The sequence below is a fragment of the Grampus griseus genome (assembly GCF_964374135.1).
Source record: "Grampus griseus genome assembly, chromosome: 6".
NCBI lineage: Eukaryota > Metazoa > Chordata > Mammalia > Artiodactyla > Delphinidae > Grampus > Grampus griseus.
The window spans coordinates 15070087-15090575 of NC_139000.1; the positions used below are offsets into that span (position 1 = coordinate 15070087).

A 20489-nucleotide genomic window follows, 5' to 3' on the forward strand; every position below is an offset into this window, starting at 1 on the left:
GAGTATAGTCTGTAGAATGTCTTTAAGCAACAGAAACTTAACCCCAATCCATAGACTTAGATGCCTGTAGGGGATTGGGATCAGCTAAAAATAAATTTTGCTTTGGAAGTGAACATGGTGATACAGATAAAGTGACTCAATAATGCATACTCCGAAAGAATTAGAGACTTGGTTTAGAAGGACTTTACTGCTTGATTTGGTTTGCTCTACCTTTTGGTATTTGCATCATACCCCTCCGTACAGGAGCCCTTCTGAGCAGTGACTCACTGATTTGGACCCTCTGCTCATTGGGGTGGCACTCACCCACCCAGCCTTGTGATGGAGCATCGCCCCGGGGCTGTTCAGCTCTGTTAGAACGTCTTCCGTGCATGTTGACAAAGGATCCACCTTTCCGAATAGCTCTCCCACCAGTGCTGGTTCAACAAACACATAATTCTAGACCCCACTTTTTTGTGGAAGCTCTCCAAATACCCAAACACTGCCTTCTAGATATTTTCTTCTTCTGATTAGATACTCACAGCTATTGTTCCTTTGTTTATCCTGAAGTTTCTGTTGAAACTTTTAAAAAAACTTTAATCAGAGAAATGGCATCCCTGTCATCATCATCATCAAAACTAGGAATAAATCACATGTGTTCGTTTGCTATGCGTCAGGGACTTGTTCTAGACAATTCTAAAGAATTATTTCACTTAGTTCTCTCAATAACCCTCTGATGTAGGTACTAAAGTTATCTCCATTTTAGAGAAGAGAAAGTGGAGCCTTTGAGAGGTTGACTAACTAACTTGAGATGACTTAGGTAGTCAGTAGAGAAGCCTGACTCTAGTAATGCCCAGCTCTTAACTACTGTGTTATGATTTCCTACCAGAAGGCATACTAGAAGCACAGTCTTCTTTTTCACAAGGCCCCTCTGAAAATAGTCTTTTTTTAGCTGCCATATGAAGACAGGTTGAAATGATGGGCTTCGTTTTTTTTTTTTAATAATCTGAAAGCAAGAGAAACAAAGATAAAAATCTAGAAACACAACTTTGAGGTCGAGAGTGAAAGAAATGCTGAGTTTATTCAGAAGATCCCTGATGAGTAGGATTAGGGATGTCCCTGAAGCACGAATGAGAAAAAAATTTAATCCAAATAGCACAGTTCTCTTTTACACAGTGGGTAGTAAAACCATTACCCCAGTATGCACTGGTGGCAAAAACTGTTGGCAGCTCCAAATGAGGTGGAGAGAAATGTCCCAGGCAAAAGTGCTTGAATTAATTAATTTAGCCCAGAGTTGTCCTTTTTTCTGGGCACCATAGGCGCTGGCCTGCTGTGCTGACATTTCATAGGTACAAGAGTAGTTAGTAGTCGTGCCCAGATAAATCCTTCTCCATCATTGGCCCTCTGGCTTAGGACTTTGATTAGTCAAGTGTAGAGAAAAAATCATGAGGTGTGGCCAACAGCACTCATCTTATAACCATGAACTACTCATTTCCTCTTGGTGGGCTTTGCCTTCTTCATTTTTAAGCAAAGAAGAGATAATTAATTTAATTTGATGCCATTCTCCACTGATATTTATGTGTACGTGTGAGTGATACTGTGGTCATGTTCAATTATATAACTCTATTTCTATCATCCTTACCCAGGAAACTACCAAAGTATTCCCATTATTCACAGGATGGAGTCCAAGTTCCTTAGCATATATAATAACGACCTTTGCACTCTGGCATCTGCCCTTTTCTAAAACCTGTTCTCCTCCAGCACTGCAACCCCACCCGTCAAATTCATTTCATTCACCAGCAACTCCCAGACATGTTAAGTCTTAGTTCTTGCTACCCCTCTCTTTAGAGTATGCTTCCTGTTCTTTTTTACATAATGATCTCTTATTCACTTTTCAACCAGCCCAAATATCTCCTCCGCAAACGTTTCCCTGCTATCCCAGCAATGCTATTTGCAGCCTTCTGCTGTCCAGTTACCTCATATGGCTGACTGTGCTCTGGGTCTATAAAGCTATGTTATGATGATGTGTGTCCATGTCTACCCCTGCTGATTATATTATAAACTCCCCAAGGGCAAAGGTCGTGTCTTTTTTATCTCTATAGACCTAGTGCCTAGCTCAGGGCTTGTGCTTCATAAATAGGGTTCATAAATATTAGATGAAAGGAAAAGGAAAGAAAAGAAGGAAATAAGGAAAAATAAACGGCAATCTTGTGCTTTCAGTAAGGGTTTTCTCCCAAAATGGAAAAGGTATATTAACAGATCTGGCTCTAGCTTCAGTCCTAATATCACAGAATAGAGTATGCAGTGCAGAGATGGCCAAGGTCATGACCTGAGAAGTTTAACTAGAAGCAAGGCAACTGGAGGCCTTGCCAGTTATGCCCTGTGTGGATCTAGGCAGGCCCAGAGATAGTTTGGTTACACAGAGAGAAAGCTAGCAGCTTCGGAGTCCTACGCATCACCTCTCGAAACTGTTAATGAAACACCTTTTCTAACCTTTCCTTTTCCCCTCCTTGCTATTCTCAAACAGGTCTTCAGATCATCTTCCCTCAGTATCTGCAAGAGAAATTTGTCCAATCAGCCTTGAGCTACATCATGTGCAACGGTGAGGGGGAATACGTGTGCCAGAACAGCCAGTGTAGATGCCAGTGTGCCGAGGAGTTCCCGCAGTGCAACTGCCCCATCACCGACATCCAGATCATGGAGTACACGCTGGCCAACATGGCCAAGTCTTGGGCCGAAGCTTACAAGGACCTGGAGAATTCAGGTAGAGAGCCTGATGCCACTACTGCATGAATGGTGCCCTGCCGAGTCGGGAAAACGATCTCGCTGGAATTAGTATAGCTGAGGGGAGCACTCAGTAACCCCCCAAGCCTTTCACGTTGGAGGGTCCAGAGCCATCCTAGCAGCCATCAGAGAGTAGGCACTCAGTAAGTCTCCAGCGAGTGGAATACTGAATAACATAATCAAGTTCGTGGTCCTATGATGTATTGCTTCTGTGGTACCCAGACGACAGAGAGAATAACGCGTCATAGCACATAGGAAGCCTCTGGAGAGGGGAGTCAAAGCTAGTTGTATTGATTCCTGAGTCTGTGTGTGTGTGTGTGCACGTGTGTGTACCTGTCTCCCTAAATAAATGAACACACATATGTGTAAGTATGGATATGTATATATCTATATATATGTACATACATAGGTAGATATTGCTATAGGTAGCCAACGAATTCACAGACTTTCATAGCTGGAAGTCACTTTTCAGGTAACTTAGCTATTTCCTGTTTTTGTGGTTGAGAAAAATGAATTTCAGGGGAGGAACATCAGTCACCCGAGGCCATAAAGTAGGTGAGGTGCAAAGTTGGGGTTTTGCCTCGTGGAGCTTCTAGTTAATGGGCAATCCCGGCACCGATCATGTAACTCTGCAGAGAATAGTGACATGCTAATCATATGTATGTAAGGAGTGAGGGGCTCCTGTGAGCAAATCTCGTGGCATTGGAGGGCAGTATGGCCAGGGAGTCAGGAGAGGCCGCCTCGAGGGAGAGTCTCAGTACCTGAGTGTGCAGAGACCAGAGGGTGAGTGCAGGTGGACCAGTGGGAGGCGCCTGGGAGAGAGGTGGTTGCCATGTGAGTTACAGGGGTTGTATAGGTAGTAAAAATGGGAAACGTGCAGAGATGCTGAGGTATTTAGAAGGAACAATTAGCAGGGCTTGATGGTAGATTGACTCTGAGAGTTCAAGGGAAGGGCATTGAGGTGAGCTCCAAGGATGTGTTTTAGGTATGCTTGCTAGACAATCTGATGGGTGCTGGTACCACTCACAGAGCTAGAACACCCTGGAAGGTTTGGAAAGAAGACTGTGTACTCAGTTTGGGACATGAAAAGCTTGGGAACCCTTGAGACTTCCAAAAAGAGATGCCAAGTAGATATTTGGCATTTAATATGTGCTCAGAGATCTGTTAAATAAATGGACGTATGTAGAGAGGGTTTCTGTTTTTAACACAACCATATATCCCTTAAATCTATTACAACGTTAATAGATTGAGTTAAAGTGAGTAGTGATATTCCTGTGTTCTAGAGGAGGGAGGGTGTCAAGACCCAGTGTCTTCCCCTGGGTTACGTAGTTAGTAAATGACAGCGCTGGTAATGGAATGCCTGATTCCAAAGCCACTGCTCATAGCAGCTTTTGTAACTTATTAATTCTACTTTACCCACCCCCAGGCCTCAGTTCCCTCATCTGATAAATGAGAGGGCATGTTTGTGTTTTTAATATTTGAATTTATTTAAATCTTTAGCCAAGAAACCCTTTGATCAAACAAAATCTTACCTTGGGGCCACTGTGTACCGCAGATAAAAGCGGAGCTGTAGAGCGCTGTGTTTGAAAACCACTGGTTTCCGTGATCTCTAGGCCTCCCACCAGTTCTGGGAGCGCAGAATGCATCCGTGATTCTGCTCTCACGGGGTCATCGAGCGGAGCTGTGATGCCTTAGGAACCTGCACCCATTAGTCCATTTAAAATCCTGGGAATCCATGAAAGAGGAGAGGTTCATGATGGAAATGTATTATGATGATTATTTGGCCTCAAACAAAAGAAGCATTTGATAAAATGCTTTTGAAAAGAGATTCTACTGATTGCTAAAAAGCAGAGGGGGGTGTAGGCTGTGTGCACAAGTAGTAGGAATCCCTAGCACAGAATCCTTATTCCCAAGGAAGAGAAGCCACTTTGAGTGGGTGGGTGTGGAAGGAAATTCAGAAAGCTGAGATGCTGCAGGGTAAGCTGAAAAGGCCACAGAAATGATTTCTGTGTCACGATTGTCTCTCCACAAAAGCACACCTTTCCTCTAGATATCCTGCACTCAACTCATCCATTTGAAATGTTTGTACCCATGAAAACAAAGCCATCCATCCACGCGTGTATGTGGCTCGTACATGTACACTTTCCTCCTTTTCCTTTGCAACCCATAACCTTAAGGACTCAGCCCCAAGTAATTTGGAGGAATTGATGACTGGCCAAAGGTCAAAGCCATTGATTCCTTCAAGGCTCGAGAGTTAGTGGTCACATAGGACCTAGTTTACACACATAAATGGGGGTCTATGCCTCCTTTATTGGGAGGGAACCCTTCTACTTTTAGTCAAGAAAATGAAATCATTTTCACTTTTTAATTAGGTGTTCGTATCTGACCCAAATTCTGGTTCTTTGAAAGGACTGTTCTCTCCTCCGAGGTCAGCAGAGCCCTCTGCAGGATGAGCTGTGTGGCGGGGAGAGCTGGACTGGCCAGAGCAGCAGCGTCATCAGGGCCAGTCCCCTGCCCCCAGCCAGCCCACTGAGTAAATCCGTCAGCACCGTCGTGTGTATCCTCCCAATCTTACACAGCCATCCACTCAGCACCTTCTGGATATCGAAAACTGTTTAGGCAGACAGCGTCTCTCAAGATTTGAATTAGATGCTCTTACTGACAGATGGGGAAACTGAGGCATTGAGAAACTAATGCTTATACAGCCATCCAAGGGTCAGGAATCAGTCTGAACTCGTGCATGTCTAACGGTCTATAACAAGGTTCCTGAGGAGTCAGAGACTCCTGTTTCAGCACCTTAACAGAAAAGATATTAATATATTAAAAAATATGTAGTTTTTTTCCTCTCAATTCACTGATCCTCTTTATGTGTTGAGAGTAAGTGTAACATGCTACATAAGAGCATAAGATTCGGAGCCAGTCTAGAGTTCTAATTCTACCATTTTCTGGCTGTGTGACCTTGGTAAGTTAATTAACTTCTCTGTGTCTTACTTTCTATAAAAGGGGGCACTAAAAGCACCCACCTCGTATGTTTGCTGTAAAATCACTTATATATTTTAGATGTTTAAGACTGACCCTGGTGCTTATCGAGAGCTTAGAAGGCATTTTTTAGAAAAAAAAGAATGCCTAATATACCTGAAATTTCCTTGTAGGTTTTATGGAAAGTATCAAGCTTCAGATATCTATAGACAGATGATAGCTAGCTAGCTAGCTAGCTAGCTAGATAGATAGATAGATAGATGACAGATAGATGATAGATGATAGATAGATATCCCAACCATTTAGCCTGTTTTTCCTGCAAAATGATCAACCTCTTAATTTTTTAACTTTCCCAATAGTTGAGTGGGGGATTGAGTAGGAGGTATTAGATCAGAAAACAACAGCTCAGGTTTTAGTCCTGTCTCTTGTTACTCATGGACTGTTCTACCTTCAGAAAATGATATTCCCACTCGAGGCTTCAGTTTCTCCAAATGTAGAACAAGAAAGCTGACCTAGATAATTTCTTCTAAGGCTGTGTCACCTTGTAGCACATGCTGACACACTGAAACTCAGCATCACAAACTGAGGCAGAAATCTTCACCCAGGAGACCCAAGAGTTCGTCCCCATCTGGAGTTTCCCAAAATGTGACTTGATGTAAGGTGGTCCACACATGCAGCTTCCAGTGAGAGTGGGGCACACAGTGGGGAGGGTGATCGATGTCAGTTCTCTGTCGATCCTGAAGATTACATCACAGAGAATGTCTCAGTTGCTGCTAATATCCTTTCACATCTATCACCTGCTCCTTCCCTAAATTTCAAAGTGAGAGCAGGCACAGGGGTTCAGTCATTTAGCAGGCCACAGCATTTGGCTAGAATTTATTAATATCATTTTCATTATATTTATTTTCACAGCTTTATTTTTATAGCTCCCGTTCTACCGAGGGCATCTGATAGTGATTCTCTACTTGGATTGGATAAAAATTTGTTTTAATTGATTCAAAGATAAGTACAAGTAAATATAAGTACAAGTGAATGTCATAAAGTTGGCATTCAAATGACAGAAGTTGGGGCAGCCCTGTCTGAAGCAAGGATGCGGGATGCAGGTTCACTCCTGCGGTAGCAAAGTAAAAGACCCGTTACTGAAAACACAGGGGCCTCTTCACTGTGTGCGAGGAGTGGAGCAGGCTAGTTCCAGGCCTCTTCACTGCGTGCGAGGAGTGGAGCAGGCTAGCTCCGTGTTTGCAGGCCTCCAACAAGTTGGCTTTATCGTGCGCCTGCTTTGCTTGTGGATGGGGCTAAGCACTTGCGCCTCAGGTGGGGGCTGTGTCATGCTCAGCCCGCCTTCTTGGCCTTTGTCTCTTGCTAGATGAGTTTAAATCGTTCATGAAGCGTCTCCCTAGCAACCACTTCCTGACCATTGGGAGCATCCATCAGCACTGGGGCAACGACTGGGACCTGCAGAACCGCTACAAGCTCCTGCAGAGCGCCACGGAGGCCCAGAGGCAGAAGATCCAGCGCACTGCCCGCAAGCTCTTCGGCCTCAGCGTCCGCTGCCGCCACAATCCCAACCACCAGCTGCCTAGAGAGAGGTAAGTGCTGGCCCACCTGCCACCTCCACAGGCTCAGACCTGGTGCGGGGGCACATGTATTACGGAAGATGTATCTGGAGCTCGTGGCCTTGCATGGTCCTGACCCACAGTTTTCTTGATTGTCTCTGGCTTCTCCCCTACTGGCTCTGGCTGCACTGGATTTCTGTTTCCTGAAAATACCCTGAACTTTCAGCCTCTATAGTCTGTCTGATCCATCTGACAGGTGAAGGAAATTAGCAGTAGCCCTGACTGCTACGTGACATTTTCTGGTTGCTTAAATGTATTACCTAACTTGAAAATTACTTGGCAAAGCAGATTTTAGCATCCCCATCTTAACGGTGAAGAAACTGGGTTAACTGATGAGTCAAACAATTTATTGACTGAGGGCCTTTGCTCAGGGGCTGGAGTAGAGTGAAGCAAAGGAGGCACCTACCATGAAGGAAGCACTCCCTCCCCCGGTCATGCGAGGACAGGGTCCTCACCTGGGAGGGAGCGCCTCCTCAAATGCCTACCTGCCTCGCTGGCCTCACCCTAGTCCCAGCCCTGCTCGCGATGTACCAGGTATTCTGAAGAATGATGGAGAGCACAGGGGTGAACAAGCCAGACAGGGCTCATGCCCTCATAGCACCTAGGGTTTATCAACTTTCTCAGGGACCCACAGAGAAAGAGCGAGAATTCAAATCCAAGTCTCTCAGACTCCACTCTCCCAGGGCATTCATGAGCTACACCTGGGGGTTTTCTGTATTTGTGTCTCCAGGGTTTCCATGAAGGCATCATGGAAGAGCAGGAAAGCAGGCTTGGGTCTGTCCACCCTGCGTCTGCCAGAGCGCTGATGCGTTCATCTGTTTCATGTTTGGGGATTCCACACTCAACTTTATTCAGTGAAAATAGATCCACTCTTAAAAAGACTGAGGCTAAGTCACCTTCACTTAACAGATTCTGTGTCAGCCACATATTGTATCCACAATTGCTACCCGCATTGTACAGATTAGAAAACTGAAGCTCAGAGAGGGCAAGGAATTGGTCCCAAACAGCAGTGTAAGTCAGTAGTTCTCAATGGAGGTGGCTTTGTCTCCAGGGAACATTTAGAAAGGTCTGAAGACATTTCTGAGTGTCATAACACATGTGAGTGCTACTGCAGTCCCCACAACAAACAGTGATCTGGCCCCAAAAGTCAACGATGCTGATATAAGAACGAGAGACAAGATACCCCGACTCTTTGACTCTAAGTACTGTGTTCTTAATCACCCTGCTCTATATGCACTCAAAATTTAAAAAGCACCAAGCTCTTTAAAAAAAAGCCCTCCTCTGTACCAACCACCCTCACCCAAGCACTCATTTTCCTCTCGATTTTCTAGACGCAGATCAAATGCTGCCTCCTTCAGGAAGTCTTTGCTGATTACACCAGCCAATATGGAGGGCCCCTTATTTTAAGTTCCCATTAACCTAAAACCCACACATTAGTCGCAGATTTTCTTCTATTTCCCATAATAAAACCTTCTCCTTTTGCGCTCGTCCATGCTCATCTCTGTTCTCCCCATTCCCCCCAACTTGGAGCCCCTTTCTTTTCATCTAGCTTGTGATCATTGTGAAACAAATGGAATTTCGGCCGGCAGTGGCTTACTTGTTAAAATGCTGCAGAACCAGGGACTAGGAAAGGGGCCCAGTCACAAAATAGCTCCCTTGTCATCTGTGACAACTGCCCAAACTGCCACCATGAGTGAGGGTCTGAAGTGGATTCCATTTAGACCCACTGAGCATCAGTCAAGTGACCTGCATCAGGACTGGGGGAGATTCGGAAGTGAACGCGGTGACAGTGCCGTGAAAGATGTCTCTTAAAGGAGGAGTGAGGAGGAGATCTGTTGGCAGTCGGGAAGAACTCCCCACATATATTAGCTTGCTAGGGCCGCCATAGCTAACTACCACTGACTGAGTGGTTTAAACAACAGAAATGCATTTTTTCCCAGTTCTGGTGCCTGGAAGTCTGAGACTGAGGTATTGGTTATTCCTGAGGCCTCTCTCCTTGGCTTGTAGCTAGACATCTTCTGTGTCTTCACAGGGTCTTTTCTTTCTGTGTATCTGTGTCCAAATCCTCCTTTCTTATAAGGACACCAGTCCTATTGGGATAGGGCTCGCCTCAATGACCTCATTTTAACTTAATTACCTCTTTAAAGACCTTATCTCCAAATAGAGTCACATTCGGAGATACTGTGGGTGACGACTTGACTGTATGGATTTTGGGGGGATATAATTGAGCCTAGACACCACAAGAGGTGGCTTTTGATCAGATCCCTAAGTGGAGAAATGGTGCATCCCCAGGCTGACCACACTGGCTGTGCACCTGGGCAAAAGAGTTCACACTTAACCATTACCAGACTTTAAACAAAAGCACCTGTCAGTGTTGCTGGCTGTCACTCCAGAAAATGAAGTGGAAAGTCCAGAAGCCCAAAGACACGGGGAAAACACATTGATTAAAGGTGAGCAGAGTGCCCAGGGCACAGAGTGTAGAGCACCATTGAGCACACTGGGTCTAGGGAAGGCTCAGGAGGGCTCCAGAGGAGAGAGGAGCTGGACAGGCCTTAGAAGGGAGGAAGGAGGGACAAAATCGGGTAACGGGAAGAACACGGAACAGAATCGGGGGTTGGATGAGACTGCACCCTAACCTTAGCAAGCTGTGGACCTTGAGCAGGTCGCCTCACTATTCTGAGTGCAAAACCTGTCCACATCTGTAATTTGCTCTTCCTCTGCAAGGCACAGACAGCTAGAAATACCCTGCCACCGCTGGGACCTGCAAAGAAAGAACTCGCAGTGTTGTCATCTCTCCTCCTGAGATAAGAAAACTTGCCCTAATCATTACATCCCTCCTTCACTCACCTGGAGAGGGTGCCTGGAATTCCACTTTGGCATGTCACTCAATTATATTCATTTAGTATGTATTGGATACTGGGGTGGGCAAGGGACATAGAAATGCAGCTGTGCTGATTTGTCTGAAGCCTTCCCAGGAGAACTGAACCTCCTTGCTGGCTGTGGGCTGCTTCCTGCCATCTGAACCAGAGGCTTTAATGAGCGTCTCTCACACCAGCAGGCAGGGCACCTCCCTGCCACGAAGCAGTGTCAGACAGAGGTGCTAACACTGGGGACCTTGGGCCACCTGAGCTGAGCAAGCTGGAATTTGCAAATGAACCACTTGCTCTGCTGCGGTTTGTCTGTGTCCTGGGCTCCATGGGGGCTGAGTCCACCAAGCAGATGCCATCACTTGTGTCAAGAAGGGTGGCATTGTTGGGCGGGGGTGGGAGAGGGAAAGAGCCCGGGTCTTTAGCAGCACACGGACTGGATCCAAATCCTGGCTCCGTTTACTAGCCACAGGGCTTTATGTACGTCATTTGCAACGTGGGATAATTGCGCTAGCCTTCAGATTAAGTAAAAAGCCTGACTCAGTTAATAGAGAGTTGTCACTGAGTGCGGGTTTCCCCCACTATCCGAAAATAGAGCTTTTCTGTGAAACCTTTCATAAGCTGAACTGCCATAAAGCAAAGAAGCAATTACCTTTCTTCATAAAAGCTAAAATCTTTGGATTTCTTTAGGTTAGTGAAAACATGTCTCTTGTAAGGTCTTTTGTAAAAGCGAAGTGGCATAAAGCAGACTTTTGAAAAGCAGGGGACACCTGTATATGGATTCTAAAGATCAGGCACTGTTCTAAGCGTCTCATGTGAATTAACTCACTTCCCCCTCACTGCAGCGTTACAGACTAGGTACTCTTACGGTCTTACTATTTCTACTCTACAGATAAGGGAACTGAGGCACAGACGGTTTAATAATGTACCCAAGGGCAATAAATATTATTTTATTGTTACTTCAAAGACGTGTTTACCTATAAAATCTAGTGAGAAGTCAAATATAGGTAATTGGTTTGAAGGCATACTGGAACTTTAATATTGAGCTGGACGGCAAAAGGGGGGTTCTGTGTATCAGTTGTTGCCAAACAGTTCACCCAAGATTTCTGGGCTCAAAACGACACTTATTATTAACTCTCAGGATTCTGTAGACTGACTGGGCACAGCTGGGGCTCCCTCAGGTCGGCTGGGGCTGGGGTCACAGGGGGCCTTGACTGGACATCCAAGATGGCTCACTCCCAGGGCTGGCAGGATGCTGGCTCTACACGTACCCTCTCCAGGTGGCCTGGGCTTCTTGAAACACGACAGCCTCCTGAGACTAAGAGGAAACGGTAAGGCTTCTTACAGCTTAGCTTTGGAAGTCAGAGAGCATCACTTCCACCATATTCTGTTGGCCAAAAGCCCAGCCCAGATTCAAGCAGGTGAATGCCGGGGGTTGTGGGTCACTGGGGGCAGAGGAAATCTTTTTGGAGTTTAAGCACCACAGGATAAATTGAGTATAATTGGAGGTAGAGGTGACTATCCTATATGTAGGGCAAATAAGATGAATGATAATAATAATCACAATCACAGAGCAATAACAAACACTTAACTGAGCAGCTATTATAATAGGCAATAGAGCTGGCTATGTATAAAGATTCTGGAGTCAGACTGCCTGGGTTCAAATCCCAGATTTATTGCCTGCTCACCTTATAACCCTGGGGAAGTTACTACCACCTTTGAACCTCAATTTTCTCATCTATAAAATGAGGCTAATAACAGTGCCAATCTCATAAGGTTGTTCTGAGGATTAAATGCTTGAACCCACATAAACTGTTTAGAACAGGGCCTGGCACACAGAAAACACTCAATACGTGTTAAGCTATTTTTCTTATTTTTACCAGGCACTGATTTTGCATACAAATTGCTTAGCCCACAGTAATGTTCAGTGAGTCTGAGTGTTGATGATGACGTATATTTTTTTCATCTAATCTTCACATTATCTCTATGAAGTGGATGCGATTGGATTTGTTTTATAGGTAAGGAAACTGACGAGGCAGAGATGGAATTAAATTAACTTGTCCAAGGTCACAGGGCAGATAAGCAGCAGGATTGGAAGGGTCTTGCTGACTCCATGGGTGGGTGTGGCGGTCAGGAGCCCTGTGCAGGCTCTAGGAGGCGAGCAGAAGCAGGAGAGGCGGCTGCGCTGGGTTGGGGCACCTTGGCCTGAGTGTAGGATGATGTCACAGGCAGGGTGAGCCCCTCAAGGTCATGTGGGTGATGACAGACCAGGAGCAGAGTTTTATAGACCCTAGTGTAGTGTGCTGAGATTCAAGAAACGGCTCCAGTTGTAGAACCCGGAATCAGCTCCAGAGCCCAGGCAGACACACCAGACACAGCCCCTGTAAGTACAGAGAAGAGGTCAGGTTCAGTGCAGGTCAACTTAGCAAGGAGTTCCTGAGAACTTACTCTGTGTGGGGCTCTGGAAGCATTAAGATAAATAAGACTCATCCCACCCCCAAGGGTCAGTGCTTGTTGGGATGATGGTAGCAGGATTAATTCCAGACCACACCTGCCAATGGGGAATGTAACACCCAACCAGATTGGGCTTCCATCACGTATTAGGTGATTTGGGAGGTCCCAGGCATACTGTGGTGGATTTCTTTTGGCTTGTGCAGGAGCTGGCCCTAGAGTCAGACCACAGTACTTCAGTTAGACAGGTCGAAGAAAGGCGGGACCCACAGGGAAGTTTCCTGTGGATTGTTTCGCTACCAGGAGGTCCTTATGTTTTGCAGTTAAAAAGGCGGAAAGACTGGGAAGTGGGCTTTGAGTTTGGTCACTATTACTAGACTTTCTGAACCTTGGTTTTCTCATCTGTGAAACAGGCAGCATAATTTCTTCATCCTGCCTCAGAGGGTCTCTGGCTCACCTGAGATGGTATGTCTGCCAGCACTGTGTAACCTCTGAGTGCTCTGTGAAAGGGGGCTCTGCAAGCAGGGTGAACTTGGAATTAAATTCATCAGGAAGAGAATGGGGCTGAGTTTAGGTTCAAGGTAACACTGTAAGGCATTTCTCTTGCCCCGGGCACTGTCCTACACACTTTCACCTCATTTAATCATCATGACAACTCACCTGGCAGCATCAACTCATCCCATGTTATGAATGGGGAAGTTTAAGATCCAGAGATGTTAATTGACTCGCTGAAGATTATACATCAAATAAGAGGCAGGATTCAAACCCTGGCAGAGTCCTTTCCCTTAACATCTATGCTATTCTACCTGCCCCTGAGGCAGGATGATCCAAGGTGTTCAGATTACCTGCCTAAACTACAAACTGCAATGTGATGGAAATCACCTCTCATTGCAAAGGAGGGAAGGAAGCAGGGAGGGAGGGAGGAAAGAAAAGAGGAAGGGAGAGAGGGAGAGAAAAAAGAAAAGCAGCACAAAATCAGCTTGAGCAGTGAACTCCGCTGGCTTCTGTGCAATTCCATAAATGTTTACTGACTACCTGGTCTCCCGTCCTATGCCAGACACTGTAAGACACTTAAAGATACAAGCGAAGGGGTCTTTGTCTTCAAAGCATCATTATCTAGCCTCAGGATGTGCTTTTGAGAAGGACACTTGTTTGAACCAGAGTTCAAGTCCCCCTGGCTGGGCCCTGTTGTGAGCCCGACTAAGTCCACACTGGATCTGTTAGCATATATTTCAGAATGAGAACGCTGGGTGCAAAAAAGGAGCCTTGCGGGGCGGGTACAGGCTGAGCAGAGACCAGGTGCACCTCACCTTTAACCAGGGCAGCTCTTTAGCCGTTTTCTTTATGAGAATTCTGCGTTAAAACTCATTTGGGAAAATAAGGTGATTTTTTAATTTTTGCTAAAACAATTTGAAAACAACTGGGCTCAGTTATCTCTGAGGTCCTTCCCAACTCCTAGGAGAAATATCACTCACAGAGAGTGACAGAGTAACTGTTCAACTCCAAAATATTGATACAAGAATGGAAATTGAATCTTTGAACCATATTGCTTTCTGATGATGCTAGTCAATTTTCATGAGTAGCCTACAGTTCAAACTCAGATCTTTTGCCCCAAATGACAGTAGCCTTTTAGCTAAGCCTCCCAAAATCTACTCAAATCACTTTCTAATCTATGTTCCAGGAGGCCGTCAGAATTATTACTTAAGAAGCAAATTTGATCTCGACAGCCTTTGGTGACTAATCCCTGCTCTTAGGAGAATGGGCACACTCTTAAGATGACTTACAGGTCTGTCGTGATCTGGCCTCTGCCTGCCTCTTACTCTGTGTTTCACACCTCTTCTTGGCTCGCTCAGCCAACTCACTAATCTTTCAATTCACTAGGTGTGCACACTCCTCCCACCCCATAGGCTTCACACAGGCTCTTCCCTGAAGCTTTCTTCCTTCTTCCTTATCTGCAATAGTATCTATGCATCTTTCAGATCTCAGCTCAAAAGCCTGTGCTCCTTGCATTGAAAGGCTGTATCAGGACTTGTTTAATATGTTTTCCTCGCGATCTGATTTCCCAAATGAAGCCCAAATCTCAGTTTACCACTGTACCTTTGTTTACCCAGTTATTAACACCTGTCTCTCCTGTGAGACCGTCAGCCCCATGTACGCATCTGGACCCATGTTTTTTTTATCACTTTAACAGTATAACTCCCTAGCATGGTAATTGGCACACATTTTTTAAAATGTGCTCAATGAATGGGCAAATAAATTATTTTCTACTTGGGGTCCCCAAAACATGTTGACACAATATTTTAAAATTGTATGCATTGCCATACAAATAATCTACAGATTTTTCACATACTACATTGTGTGTGGTTTAAATTGTCTTCTTCATTTACAAAGGAAGGAACTAAGGCCAAAGGGAGTTGTGACGTGTTCAAGGTCACTCTGGGAATGTGTGAACAGAGCGTGATTAAAATTCAGGCCCTCTGACTGTGACAGTCCAGGCAGTAAAATGGAAACTGCAAATTGAGATTGTCTTTAATTGACCTGCATCCAAATTCTGCAAGGATCTGTTGTTAAGTCCACTACTTTGGGAAATGCGCCCTAGTGAAAAAAAAAAAGGACAAAAATAGACACTTCCAAGAGTGAGATGAAAAGAAATTCCTAGCACCAACTAGGTGCTTAAGGACAGTGTGATTTGATATTTTTCCCCACACCCTGTCCCGATTTTTGTAGAGGATATAGTATTGTAAGACAAAGGAGATTCATGGAGCTTTAACTTGAGGGCAGGCAGTATAACTATTGGCCTTTTTCCAGTGACTCCTGGTCTTCGGTTTCTTTTTACTTCTCATGTTCACGTGGACTTGACCCAGCACCCGGGCTTTAGCCAGGCACAACATAATTATGCATTGTTCGGATGAAGATCTCTTGGGGGCATCCACCTCAGGCTTCAATCGTGGGGCCATAGCTTCTGAGCCCAGGTCAGCTTTCTACAAACTTCCTGCTCCAGACAGCGTTTAATTGGTGTCTATGGAAAGAGTCCAGCTACCAGGATAATCGTTCTCTCTATTATGAGAACCTTCAGTATCCACACTGATTTTGATTCTTCTCTCTGAACCCTATACTTACTTGCCTCTGGATTTAATCTCCACAGACTCCTGCTGGGGGGCAGAGGGGTGTGACTTCTTATCTTTTATTGAGCTGAAGTCAGTGTCAGTTTATTAGGCTGACAGTCCCTGCTCTCCCACTTATTAGATGTGTGACCTCAAAAAATCGCGAAACCTACCTGAGCCCTGCGTTTCCTCACCTGTATGATCAGGATAATAAGAAAAGCTACCCTATGGAGTTGATGTCTCAGTCAATTTGGATACTGTATGTGAAAACTCTTCATAACCTATAAAGAAATGCACAGATGCAATGTTAATATAATCAAGAGCACAGTTGTAGTAGATGCTAGATTTTTGATGAAGACACTGTTTCTGCTTCTAAGACACAGATCTTTCCATTGGAGAAAATAATTCATGAGCCCAACAAAATGTAATAACGTAGTAGAGAGGCAATGAAATTTCAGATACTTAAGGCTTTAGACTCTGGAATCTGACAGACCAAGGTGTAGACTGCCATTTACTAACAATGGAACGTTGGCACAGTATTAAGTTATCTGAACTTCGTTTTTCCAGTTGACATGGTGGAGATAAAAATGATACCCACCGTCGGAAAAATCAATAAAAGAATATATATGCCACTTTTAGCACATAGTAAGAAGTCAAGCACAGGCTCCTTATCAGACAGATTTCGAAACCAATGATTTCTCAATTAATAGAAAAAGTTAAAATAAGGAACGCTAAAATGTATGCAATGCTGCACATATATAAACACAATTTATTTTAACTTAAAATATATAAATATATATTTCTTGGCCAGCCTTTTGAAGTCGGGCCAAAATCTTTTTTGAGGGTGTTTGTATAATATATTCCATTTGATGTTTTCCTGGCTTTCTTGCATAAACCACACCGGTAATTATAGTATAGTATACTATAGTATAGTATAGTACAGTATATATACTATATATAGTATAGTAATTATAGTATAGTATTTCCAACTTTGGTTTATTCAGAGTGGAGCAGTAGTTTACAGACTCTTAAGAAGCAACACCTAAACGTCTGTAGGTTTTTATGAACCCTCCCAGTCTTCTCCAGGTACTTCTCCTTTATTTAAGTGGGTGGCAGTTCTTTCATCAACTGGTCTTTATAGAATTTTCCCACAGAATTCAAATGAGTTCCCACAGAAAAAAGCTCGCATTTCATTGATTTATTTGACTTTTTTTTATTTCAAAAAGTTTAATTTTTTAATCGCTTTGGAAGAAAGGAGAGCGATAGTTAAATGGCATACTTAAAGCTAATTTGCTTACATCTTTAGTGTTTAAGCCAATACAATTTATAAGCTAATATTATTTCTCATCGTAGACATTTTTATGCTTTTGTGTAGCATTTTACAATTATTGTCCAAACACAAAAATAGAGATCTAAACATACTTTTCATAAAGTAGAAGACACATTCCTAGAATACTTTGGTCTCAGGAACATAATAGCAAATACAACTGGCATAAGCAGGTTTGGGAACAAACAAAACGACTCTTGGTAAATGTGCTTGTTACTTGGAGGGACCAGAAGCACGTGGGCTTTGTAGGAGGGTAACCGACCCGCCATGACTATTCAGTGTACCAAGAGCATCACACATCACTCTGATCAGATGGAAGGGAGAGTGTCAGTTGTGTGCCAAGTCACTACAGGCAGGTCAATTTCAGGAGCTTGTCCTGAGACAGCAGCTCTTATTCCTACTAACTCGCCATGATAATAATAGTTAATGTATAATAACTATTTATTATGTACCAGGCACAGCTTTAAATGCCTTACATAATTTACTCACTGAATCCTTACAACAACCCTGTAAAATAGATGCTGTTATGCTTCCCATTGTATAAACATGGAATTTGAATAGCAGTAAAGGTAAGAAAGGAGAGAAATGTATTCCTGTCGGGAAGACTCTAAGAATCGCCTTTTCTCTTTGCCTGGATTATTCTGTTCATCCTTTAAATTTCAGATCAAACCCCCATTTCTTAGTGATGCTTGTCCTGGCACACTGGACCAGGTTGCACTGTCAACAGTATGTCTTTACTGCATCCTGCGTGGAAGTTTTTTCTACCCCCTGGCACGTTTGCAATTGTGTGTTTAATCCTAGATTTCCCCTACTTGACGACAGATTCTGTGAGGGCAGGGACTCTGTTTTTCTTGTTCACCAGTGTATCCCCCCCCCCCCCAGCAGTAACAGGTAGAGTGCCTGGCATAGAAGGACACAGCATTTGCTGAACTGAAGTGAGGGACCATTTGAGACGGAAGTTGAGGGATGATGATGCTTTGAACTTGGGGTAGAGAGAATGTCCTGTGTTGACATGAGCTTTACCACAGATCTGTGGGTTAAGGCAGTGGTTCTCAAACTGGCGCGGGCATCACAGTCACCAGGAGGGCCTTTTGAACACAGATGGCTGGACCCCACCCCAAGGTTTCTGATTCCTTATGTAGATCTGGGTTGGGTCCCAGGTCCCAGGTGATACTGATATGCCTGGTCTGGGGACCGAACTAACCTTGGATTAGAAGCCTCTCTTCACTGCCATAAATATGTTCTCATCTCACAATATGTGCACTTGGTCAAAACCAGGCAAAAGTTAGTTCCCTTGAGGGAACTGATAGGATATTGGGAAGGGGTGAAGAGATGGGGGGAGGGGAGGAAGTGGTGTCTTTGATTGAATAAGTTTAGGAAATGTTGAATTAAAAAAATAATTAAATAGAGAAGGGGTCATATGCATTTTGTTAAAAAACTTGTTTGGCCATAGAACCATTCTTTTTGAATTCTTTTTAAGGGATTGGGTTCCTCAGCACACAGCCTTGGAAGAGAGTGATTTACTCCAGGTTAAGAGGTAATGACCCAGGTTATTTGGTGTGCTACCACAGCTTGTGACTTCCTGACAATAGAGATCCTCATCCTTCAGCCAGACTTCTTCGAGTTGAGTTTCCAACACCTCTGCTTAAACAGATGCTAATGGCTCTGTATCCCAGCATGTAGAACTGCTGCTGAGAGGTGGCAAGACTGCTAACCAGCAGTGGCCAAAATAACAGCAGGAAGGTACTCAGTCTCTGGTATAATTAGGGAATAAATTTACCTCATTTGGCTTAGATATATTCCCAATTCTAAAAAGTAAACTATTACTAAGACAAATACCTTATGTATAAGACAGATACCTTACGTATAGATTATTTTATTTTGCAAAGGGCTGATTGTTATAATAACCTGGGGGTTGGGTGGAGCTAGAACAAGGATTAGACTCCCCATGTACAGGTGAGAAGACTAAGGCTTACAGAAATTAATGACTGGTCCAACATTATGAAATAATATCCCTTCTTCTGTTGCCATCCTATATAAGCATAGCCCTTTGTTCTTGTCAAAGAATATATACCTTAATATTTATACTGAATCTTCATTTATCCATGCATTCCTTCATCCAGCAGATATTTAGTGATCACCTACTAAGTGCCAGGCGTTATGCATGAGGTCTTGGTAGATGATGAATAAGACAGGGGTGCCTCCGTTTACAGAGATCTTGAGCTCTAGCAGGTAAAAGAAAACCGGCACAGGACTGGGCCTCTGCACCTGTGCTTTACCTTAGGAATCTGAAGCTCAGGAAGGTTAAATGGCCTAAAATTACAAAATCATAAAATGTCGTGGCTGTCAGGGAACCTAAAAGATCATCTAATCGATTCCTGTCATTTTATTAAAGAATAAAATAGAACAGTGTGTCTTGGCCAGAGTAACTATATTGGTTTTGTATTGTTCTGTAACACATTACCACACATTTGGAGGCTGAAAGCAGTATGCATTTATTATCGTTCAGTTTCCATGGGTCGGGAGGCTGGGCCTGGTATAGCTGGATCTTCTGCTGATGTCTCACAAGCAGAAATGAAGATGTCGAGAACCCACTTCAAAGCTCAGTCTGGTTGTTGGCAGAATTCACTTCTTTATGGTTATAGGACTGAGGTCACTTTTTCCTTGCTGGTCATTGGCCAGAGTTCACTCTTAGCTCCTAGAGGCTATTCTCCAGTCCTGGTACATGGACCATTCCATCTTCAAAGGAACAGAGGTGCAGCAAGTCTTTCTCAGGCTTTGGATCTCTCTGAATTCTCTTTCTGCCAACGGCCAGAGAAAACTCTCTGCTTTCAAAGGGACACCTCTAATTAAATTAGGTTCACCTAGATAATCTCAGTATCTTTACATCAACTGTGCCAAATAACAGGACACAGTCTTGGGAGTGATCTCTCACCACATCCACAGGTCCTGGGGGTTAGAGCCTGGAATCTTGGGGAGGGAGGACATTTTTCAAGTTCTGCCTGGTACAGTTACATAGCTTGGTAGTAATGGAAGGAGGAAGAGAGATCCTGAGTTCTCTCTGGGGGCTCATGGTATATAACAGTTTAAATATCTATTGCTGTTTAACAAATTGACCCAAATTTAGGGCCTTAAAGCACCAATCATTATATTATGCTCATGATCTATGAGTCAGGAATTTGTGCCCGAATTGGCTGGGCAATTCTTCTGTCTACATGAGGTGACGCGACGTCACTCATTGCTACTTAGGTGGCAGCTGGGCTGAGCTGGAGGTTCTAAGAGAGCTTCACTCGCATATCTGGTTCCTTAGCAGAGGTGAGCAAAAGGCTGGGCTCAGCTGGGCAGCTCTGTCTCTTCAGGGTCACTTCATGTGGTCTCTTCAGCA

The 20489-nt window shown here is 44.1% G+C and overlaps 1 protein-coding gene across 1 annotated transcript in view; it reads left to right on the forward strand.

Moving 5' to 3' along the window:
• BRINP1 (BMP/retinoic acid inducible neural specific 1) overlaps nucleotides 1-20489 on the forward strand; it is a gene marked incomplete at both ends in the record, with an annotated part of 123921 nt that overhangs the window by 91822 nt on the left and 11610 nt on the right. Inside the window, 2 exons of the mRNA XM_082656999.1 lie at nucleotides 2504-2740; nucleotides 7106-7328. Coding sequence (XP_082513125.1) covers nucleotides 2504-2740; nucleotides 7106-7328 — 460 coding nt within the window. The remainder of the gene's footprint in view (nucleotides 1-2503; nucleotides 2741-7105; nucleotides 7329-20489) is intronic.